The 9,245-nt window shown below is 59.9% G+C and overlaps 1 protein-coding gene across 1 annotated transcript; it reads right to left on the reverse strand.

Moving 5' to 3' along the window:
• Positions 1 to 5,186: 5,186 nt before the first annotated feature.
• GALR2 (galanin receptor 2) lies at positions 5,187 to 7,456 on the reverse strand. Its single transcript, XM_035558676.1, has 2 exons — positions 7,116 to 7,456; positions 5,187 to 5,961 (listed from the first exon to the last, which is right to left on the reverse strand). Exons 1-2 carry the CDS (start codon positions 7,454 to 7,456, stop codon positions 5,187 to 5,189), a joined length of 1,116 nt encoding a protein of 371 aa, XP_035414569.1.
• Between the last annotated feature and the right edge of the window lie 1,789 nt (positions 7,457 to 9,245).

Here is a 9,245-nt window from a genome sequence, read left to right on the forward strand (position 1 = left end):
CCAGAGCACTGCAAGCAGTGCACGGGGAGGTGGGGAAGGGGAGGGGACAAGGCAGACCTCGGCGTGAAGCAGAGTGAGAACAGATGTAGAAAGGTAGGGAGCTGTGTTTTAAACCCTCTGCTGCTGCCTCTCCACCAGCTCTGCCTTTCCTTTTCCTAGCAGAGGAGGCTCCTCCACCCAAGGAGCCTCAGAGCTGTGAGGCGAGCTGCTCCCTGGGAGAGTCGGGGCTGCACATCCTAGGAACGCTCTGCCCCAGGCGTTTGTGGCCAAGAGCACATCTCACCCCGTGTCACGCAGGAGTTGAGTGTTAGAGCCTGGGTGAGAACGCAGATCCTGCCGCGGCAGACCCAGCTGCTGCACAGAGCTGTTTTCCAGGTAACTCTTGGCCTTTCTGAACCCCTGACCTCCTCCTGAGCCTAGACCTGAGTGTGGCCTGAAGCACTCGGGTATTTTAGGGGTGTAGAAAACCTGGAAAAACAAAACAAAACAAACCACCACCTTTTACAGGCCAGTCCAGGCCAGATCTGGTCCACCCTGGGGTGTCAAATCTTGACCTCACCTGCCTGGCTGTGTTTCATGGGTCTGGCTGGCTGTTTGGGCTCTCAGTACCAACCTGAGAGCCCTCCCTGGCAGCGGCCTTTCCCCCTGCTTTCTGATCTCAAAAGCTTGAGGAAACCTGAGGCTTGGGTGCCAGTTGTTTTTCCTCTGTCAGCTCCGAGAGCCTCTTGGAGGCTGGCAGGCCCTGGACGGAGTGTTTTGAAGCATAAGCAACGCGCGGCTGGCTCGTGTTACGTGCGGTGTCGGGCGCGCTGGATACACACGCTGACATTCACCAGAAGGAGCTGGATTCCATCTTTTTGGAGCTGTTTCTGCTGCAGCAGTGCTCTGATCTGAGCTTCTTTCTCCAGGAGAGCGGGTGGAATTCGTTGATGCGCTCAGGCTGAGGCTATAAAACACGCGTTTTATTGCAGCTGATTCCAGGACAAGGCAGTTCACCTGGAACGCTTGCAAGCAAAGCTGGGGGAGGGAAGAGGGGAATTTTGCCTGTGGCCTTTCTAGAGTATCTGAGCTTCAGTGCAGGGGTGGGTATTATGCCTGTGCTGATGCTCTGGGGCTAACCAAAGCTTGTAGAAATGTGTGAGGGCCCTTAGAGTCTGGGATGGAGCCACTACCTGCTCTCTGGAGGCTCTGGGAACAAACGCCTTTGCATGGTCTACACTGGAAGAGGCGTTTCTGGGCTTTGCTGTCAGCCTGGAAAGCTGTTCTGGTCTGGGGTTGAAGAGAATCTGGGGCAGCTCAGCTCGGAAGAGGTGAAACGCAGTCACATTACGGGGTGCGAAATGTCCCGCTCCGTCCTGGTCTCTCGGTTACCAGCAGCAGACTCTGGCTGGGTTGCCGTGTGCCCCAGGGATGCCCTGGCTGTGTCTGGGGGAAGGAAAGGGGGCGAGAGGCCGCTGGGGGCTGAGGGCCCAGCTCAGCAGCGGCTGTGCAGCAAGGAGGAGGCGGTGTGTACCGGGGAGGTGGTGGCTTCTGCTGCTCCTGGCTGTACAGATGTAAGGGCGAGTCCAACCTTTCTTCCCCTGAGCTAAGGGGAAAGTGGAGCCACCCGGTTCCCCTCTCCTAAACCCAGCCAGCCCCCTCGCCCCGGCTCTAACCCCTCCTGCACCTCCCACCTCTCCCCGGCGCAGGGAAGGAGCGTGGGGAGGTGGACGTGGACGGGCTCCCAGCCCGCAGCGCGCTCGGCTTCGAGGTGGGAGCAGGGGGAGCAGCGCTCGCCCCTCCGGGCTGCCTCGAGGGTTCAAGCCAGGGCCAAACGTTGCACTGCGCTTGGGACCAGCACCGCACGCTTTTTGGCTTTTTATGGTAAGGAATGTCTGCGCAACACGTTAATTAAGAGCAATCATGCCAGCGATACAGCCGCTCCAGCCCAGACTGTTGGCAGAGGCGAGGGCTGCCCTGTGCCGCTGGTGCTGACACCCCCCTTACCCCCTTGCTTCCTCCAAGGCTCATGCTGGTTTTAACGCCCTTCCCTTCCCTTCTCTGCGCCCCCAGGTCCTGCTCTTGCTGCCCATGCATCCCCTGGCACGCTTAGGCAAGTTTCTGCTTCCTGGTGTTTGGGGTTTGGGGGCTGGAGACCCATTTCTCTCTTTTTTTTGTTTTGTTTTTGCTGCAGGGGGGCAGGTTGGAGGGATGTGATAAGGTCTGGGGGTGCTACCGGCTCCCCCAGCCTCCTCTGTGCCTGGCTGGTGCTTTGGGGCAGCAGAAGGCGTTTGTCACGAACCCAACAGGGACAGGAACCTGGGACGGGGTCCCCGCAGGCTCCCTGCTGGTGCAGCCTGCAGCTGGAGGTTGGGTACAGCAGAGACCAGGGCAGGGGCTCATACTAGGGAGCGAATTTGGCAGACTAAATGCTTAAAAAAAAATAATCCTTTAACGTTGGTGTTAAAACCGTGCTCTGGAAAGCTCACATTAACCTGGGGTTTCAGCTGAACGCTCCTTGTCTCCTTGAACACCACTGGACTTGGTGGAAGTTGAATTTAGCTGGTTTATTTCCCTCTCCCAGTTCAATCTGCTTTTATTCAACTTTAACCTTCAAATTTTATTAAACTTCAAGGTGCTGTGGCTCAGCATCTTGCATCTCTTCGTCCTCCTCTGCTCGGGGCAGCCCAGCTCCCCACGCTGAGCTCTCCCCATGCTGAGCTCTCCCATCTCTCTGGGCTCGTGCTGCATTTAAGGTCCCAGCAGCAGACACGGAGGCGGGGGGGGCTGCTCTATTTCTGCATCACCCCGTAAGGGGCGTAACGAGCCGGCAGCCGGCACAGGTTTCCATCTCCCTGTGAGCGTTGGGGTTTGTTCTCTGGAGCAGTGATGGAGGTGGCGGGGATGTGCTGTGCTCCGGGTGCTGCTCCCTTCTCCGTGTGCCCGGTCCCCGGCTGTGCTGGTGCCCCTGGTCCTTGCCAGTGGGACGAGCTGGGTGGCAGTGAGTCACTGCAGTCAATTTTTGGGGCGTCTCTGTTAAATACGATTAGTGGATGTGCTGGAAGGCTCTGCAAACCGCTCTCCTTGCTCACAAAATCATTTCTTGTTATGCTAAAAAATTGCTTGCCCTTTCTTTGCTGTTTTTCTCTCATCTCCGCGTACATACGTGTATTGATCCCACGTTCGGTGTGGCATCACAGCGCTGCTTGCTTGGCTCTCCGGCTGAAGAAGTTTCCAGAATTGAGCAGCCCAGCTCTGCCGAGCTTTGGGGATGGCTTCACTTCGTTACCACTTCGCTTCCTTCTTCTTTCGCCCTCTCCCCTTGCCTGTGCTTGGGAAGACAGCGGCAGACCGTAGGGCAGGGAAGGGGAAGGACGCGTGGCTGTCGTGCTTAGGAAGATGCCAGGGCCGGGTGACTGCTGGCATTTCTGGGGACTTGCTCTGGGGTAAGGAGGCAGCGGGGCAGTGTCCCCGTCCCCATTGGCGCTGGGGAGCTGGGTGTAGGGGTGAGGATTGCTCCCCAGGGCAGGGGGCAGCTCTCTGGGGCCGAGGTCAGGAGGAGAGGGTGAGGCTTTTAGCCGTGTTTGCGCAGCTGATGCAATGTTTTCCCAGGCTGGGAAGGGTTCAGCAAGGGAGGTAAATACGGAGATAAGTAATGGGGCTGTTTATACAATCCCTCTCCGTGACTTACGCCGTGAGCAGGCCCAGACTAAATATAATGGTCATTGATAGGAGGCAGCGGCCGATTTATGGCTCGCTGCGCGGGGACAGGAAGCTCTGCTTATCATAACACTCGGCAGGGGAAAGCAAAGTGTTTGACAGCCAAAAGCTTGCCGGGAGGGAAGGCCACGTGCTGGGGGGGGGGGGGGGGGGGGCGGAAAGCAGCGGCGTGCCAAGGGGGCTGCGCCCAACCTGGCTCCGGGAGCGGAGCTGCAGGGTCCTGGCCCTAAAAACCTCCTGCATGGCATCCCACTGCTGCGGGACCTGCGTGCCACCGAGCCGGGCAGGTAACGGTGACAGGCAGGGACCTGACCTCACGGGTGTCCGTGCTGTGGTGCAGCCCTGGGAAGCTCTGGGGATGCTCGGCACAGCCGGTCCCATTCCCGCACAGTTTCACCACCTCCTACGGCCGTGCCCTGGTGCTTTTTCAAAAGAGCTGGCTGATCCCGTTCCCGTGACACTCTTCTTCCGGTGCAGAGAGTGACGGGCTTTTAAATAAAGCCCTCGGCTGCTGGCTGTAGCAGGGTTCAGCTGCTCTCGGAGCCTTTGCAGCGCTAAGAGCGCAGGCGTGAGTCCCATCAGCCTCTCGTGTGTGGGTACGGCAGTGAGGAGAGCGCACGGAGCTGCTCCTCTCGCTGCCGCCTCCTGCGGTGCCCACCCCGTGGGTGTGCTCGGGGTCCACCCGTGCCACCGCTCACGGTTTCCCTCGCAGCCCCTCCAGCATCCCTCTCCTCTGATGGGCGAGCGAAACCAAAGCTGAGCGAGTCCTGGTGTCGTCCCAGCCCTGTTCACGTCAAACGGGAGGGAAGTGAAGGAGGCAAACACTCAGACCTTGGGGTATCTCACGAGAGGTGACACGGGCTGTGGGCCGGAGGCATGCGGACCCCCCTGGGGACCCCATAACCCAGCCTCGCCCCATGGCCAGCACCAAGGCTGCGTGCTCTCCTCTCTGCTGGAAGGGCTTCGCCTGGGGCGAGGTGCTGAGCCCTGCCCGGGCTCTCTGTCCCCCTCATGTCCCGTCAGGCTTCCGCCGGCACCCTGACGTCTCCCGGGAGGCCCCGTGGGGCTGTGGCCGTGCTCCTGGGTGACCTCCAGGTGCTCTGCAGAGCCTTGCACGCACCAAAGTGAGAGCCAAAGGCTGCTGTGGTCGGGGGGATCGGAGCTCTCGCAAGGGCCCAGGCGCAGACGCGGCAGGGTGTCAGTCTGCCCCTGGCAGAGGAGCAGGGGATCAAACACAAGAACCGATCTGGGGTTTTGATCTCTCTGCTCTCAGCACACGTTGGGCGGAAACGAATCCTGCGCTTGGCTCCTCAGTCGTTCCCTTGGCTGAGCCCACAGCGAGCAGCATCGTTTCAGCAGTTCTAGATCTGGGAGCGTTCGAAGGGAAAAGGGGAAGATTTGATGCACTTAAACGCAAAGCGCGGTCCATCCCCAAACCTGTGACACCGCGGGAGCTCTGCGAAGCCACGGGACGGGGAGCAGCTCCGCTAGGTGACATTGAAGGTGATGAAGGAGCCGGCTGCTCCCTGCTGCTGTCCCCCCGCTGCCTCGGCCTCCCCCCAGGGCCCGGCCGGGACCTCGCAGCGCGCGGAGCAGCGGCGGGGCAGGGCCTGGGTCACCTCGCTGAGCTCTGCCTCCAGCGTGCTCACCGTGTTGGTCGCTTGGGCCGCGTGCACCTTGTTGGCCGCCCTCTTCTGCAGGAGGCAGATGAAGATCTTCTTGAAGCCCTTGCGGAAGTGCTTGGAGACGAGGGCGTAGACGATGGGGTTGACGCAGGAGTTGGCGTAGGAGACGAGGTGCGAGAGGACGCGGAGCACGTAGGTGGCATGGTTGAGGGGGAAGTACCCGAACCAGACGCAGAGGATGAGCAGGTGATGGGGCAGCCAGCAGAGGCAGAACAGGACGGCGACGATGATGATCATCCTGGTGACCTTCCTCTTGGCCGCCTTGGACTCCGACATGTCCTGGAGGGGGTCCACGGACCTCCACAGGTAGCGAATGGTCCGCGTGTAGGTGAGGCTGAGGATCAGCACCGGGACGAGGTAGCTGAAGACGAAGGTGCAGAGGTCCATGGCCTTGCGGCGGGAGATGTCCCAGATGGGGTGGCAGACGGTCAGGTTGGCCAGCTGGAACTGCTGGTAGTAGCTGAGGTAAGGGCCCGAGAAAACGAAGGAGAGCCCCCAGATGAGGCAGATGGCCGTGAGGGCGTTCCGGGGCGTCCTCAGCTCCCGCGAGTGCAGGGGGTAGCGGATGGCCAAATACCTGCGTGGGAAGGGGAGGGGGACACGACTGTGGTTCTGGGCACGGCATGGAGGGAGATCCGCTCTAGGAGCGGACTGGAGGAAGGCTGAAAGTGATGGATTTCAGCTTTCCGGGGCCATCGGTCCCATAAGGAATCCCCCACTGTCTCTAGGGGTCTCTGCAGCACAGCGGGGTGAGGAACGTCCCCGGCCCCAGCCCTGTCCCACCCCACTCTCTGCCCTGGGGGCAGGCACGGCTGGCCCCATCCCGTCCCTCTCCCCAGCCCAGCAGCCCCACACCTGATCATTAACCTGTCTGGCACTGGTGACAGTGGCAGCAGGGATACGAAGGCAGAAGCGAGCCCCCAGGATCCCCAGACACCACATGCCTCACGCTGGCACGTGCGAAAGCACACGCTGCCCTGCCTTTGGGTCTGCAATTAGCTGGGTCCTTAATTACACCCAGGTCTAGGAGCTTTGGCAAGCTCCTGCTCCCTCCCCCAGGACACAGGGCACTCCCCGGGGGCTTGGTGCATCCCCTCGCACGCCCAGCAGAGCAGCCCCAGATCATTTCACGCTCGCTGTTGCGAGATGGGAGCCGTTGCAGGGGCTGAGATAGCGCGGGGTGAGGCGCAGGCAGAGCAGCAGGTTCCCTTTGTACGGAGCTTCCCTGCTAAAACCCGGCTGGGGGAGGTCACTGCAGCGAGGGACACCGCTGGGACAGAAATTGGCTTTTTGCCACTGAAAGGGGAAGGTGAGAAAAAGCAGTGCCCAAGCTGAAACGTCCCTGAGTTTTCTTGATGTCTTCCTGCTTTGCTGTGGGCTCTCTGGAGGGCAGCTGCTCTCTCCTAGAGCCCCGGTAAGAGGCAGGGCTGCGCAGGGACGGAGCTTGGTTTCTCTCCGGTCTTCTGTCCCCTCTTCAACTGCCAGAGCCTGCCTAAACCCTGGTCCTGCAGCTTTGGGGTCTGAAAGCCCGGTAAGAGCCAGGGGCTCCCTACCCAACCTTCTCCCGTCCTGCAGCAGGTCCCCAGTGCTCCCATCTCCTTGCACCCACGAGCTGGGAAATGCTCCTGGTCCCCTCCAAGCCCCCAGAGGTGCTCAATCACTCCCCGGGGGTGTCTGTCCCCTCTCCCACCTGGGTGGCTTCGTGGAGGAGCCCCCCATCCCCTTTCCTACCTGTCGAGGGAGACGGTGGCCAGGGTGAAGCTGCTGGCGTACATGGTGAGGTAGATGAAGAAGTGGACAGCCTTGCACAGAAAGGGCCCGAAGACCCAGCCCTCCAGCGTGTAGATGGTGGCTTGGAAGGGGACGCAGAAGAGGATGAAGCAGAGGTCGGCCACCCCCAGGTTGAGGATGAAGAGGTTGGTGGTGTTGTTCACCTGCCCGTTGCGCAGCAGCACCGCCAGGACCAGGCAGTTGCCCACGGTGCCCACGAGGAAGATGAGGAGGTACGCCAGCGGGATCAGCACCGCCTCGGGCTGCCAGCCCCCCCCGGAGCCCAGCGCCGACCCGTTCATGGCTGGGGTGCGTGGGGAAGGGGGTGCAGGGGGAAGGGGGTGCACGGAAAGCGCAGCGGGGCGTGGAGGATGATGCGCGGAGAGCACACAGGAGGTGCCGGGGGGGGATGCACGGGGATGGTTCAAGGGGAACGGGCGAGCTTTGCCTCCTCTGGGTCGGTCGGGAGCCCGCAGCTGCTCCGTGCTGCTCCGTGCTGCTCTGTGCTTTCCCTCCTGCTGAAGAGGAGGAGGAGGAGAAGGAGGAGGAGGGCTACGGGGCGGTGGCGGCTCCTGCCCAGCCCCTCGCTGGCTGTTTTATTGGAATGAGCACTGAAATCTGTCCCCCTCTCCCCCCCACCCCCAGCACTGCCTCCTGCCCTGGATGGACAGGGGGAGCTGGATTTAGTGGGGTAAAAAGTGCTCAGGGATGCGGCGACCCCCGGGGAAGGGGCTGGGGGAGATGGGGGTGAGCACCCCGACGTGAGAGCAGTGGGGTGGCCGGGTGCTTTCCCTTCCTGCTCATCCCCACAGTGGCATGAGAGCTGGTTATTGCCAGAGCTGCCTGCCTAAAGCAGAGGGGTTTAGGAACAGGGGTCCTCTCGGACTGCAAACATGTAAATTGTCCAGCACACAGCTAAAGCCCTGCACAAGAACGCTGCAGGGATAAGTAAAAGTTTGCAGGAGAATCTTTTTTTTCATCTCTAGAGTGTGGGGGATCAGGTTAATTCACCGCAGCAAGAACAAATCTTTTTAATGTCTCTCTTCTTTTCCTGCCCGTGAAATTGCTGGGTTCTGTTACTTCAGTGTTCACAAGTGGAAGTCTCAGTTTGCTCGGTGCGATCAGCTCTCCGAGGACACTTCACCTGGCCCCCAGGCTGCCTTGCTTTGTTCCTGTGGAGGGAAATGTTTAATGCATCAATTAATCCAATAACTAACCCCACAGAATCTCCGTCTTTATGGACGTTCAGATCTAGCGCTGCGAGGCCAGGGGATGCTCACAGCCCCGAGACATCGCTGCACAGCACACAGAGCCTGTGTCATGCTCAGGACCCCAAAACTTGTGAGCAGCCCCACCAAACAGCCAAGCTGCGTGGGGAAATGAATTCAGCTCAGCCTTCGGTGTGAGAGGATGCCCTGCTCCAGGTGTTATCATGCAGGAAAAGCAGGTGATTAGGAGCAGCTCAGAGGAAAGCCAGCCGTCCTGCAGGGCACGGTGGGTGCTGATGCGCAGCAGTGCAGCTCTGCCTCCCTCTCTCAGCCCCAGACTGGCCACAAGCCCTCGGGGAGTCGATCCTGCCCCAGGTGAGGGCTGTGCTGCCTCCTCAGCCACGTGGTGGAGGCTGCATGGCCAGCTCATGGGGACAGCCTGGCCCCAGGGCACTGCCACCCTGCCGGGAGTGCTCTAAAAACCCCACAGCAGGGCCCTGGCATTTGTGTTTATCAGCCCTGGTGGTGTGTCTTTGTACCTAGGGTCAGCTCAGAGAAAGGTCACGTCTCTGCTCACACCACAGAGATTAAGAGAAAACACCCAGTTTCTTCCCAAATCTTCCCAAACTTTGGTGCAGCTTGCAACCTGCAGCCTTGTATGCAAAAATCATTTACAAGATTAACAAAAGGAAGAACTTCTTTACTGAAAGGGTTGTTAGGCATTGGAATAGGCTGCCCAGGGAAGTGGTTGAGTCACCATCCCTGAAGGTCTTTAAAAGACGTTTAGATGTAGAGCTTAGTGGAGGACTTGTTAGTGTTAGGTCAGAGGTTGGACTCGGTGATCTTGGAGGTCTCCTCCAACCTAGACGATTCTGTGAAAAAA

This window comes from Cygnus atratus, chromosome 18, assembly GCF_013377495.2.
Source record: "Cygnus atratus isolate AKBS03 ecotype Queensland, Australia chromosome 18, CAtr_DNAZoo_HiC_assembly, whole genome shotgun sequence".
NCBI lineage: Eukaryota > Metazoa > Chordata > Aves > Anseriformes > Anatidae > Cygnus > Cygnus atratus.

What these genes read in the sequence shown, in the direction of transcription:
- GALR2 (XM_035558676.1), bottom strand. Translation starts at nt 7,456, where the DNA reads ATGAACGGGTCGGCGCTGGGCTCCGGGGGGGGCTGGCAGCCCGAGGCG. An exon ending in GCCACCGTCTCCCTCGACAG is followed by an intron (nt 5,962 to 7,115) that starts GTAGGAAAGGGG and finishes CTTCCCACGCAG; the next exon opens with GTATTTGGCCATCCGCTACC.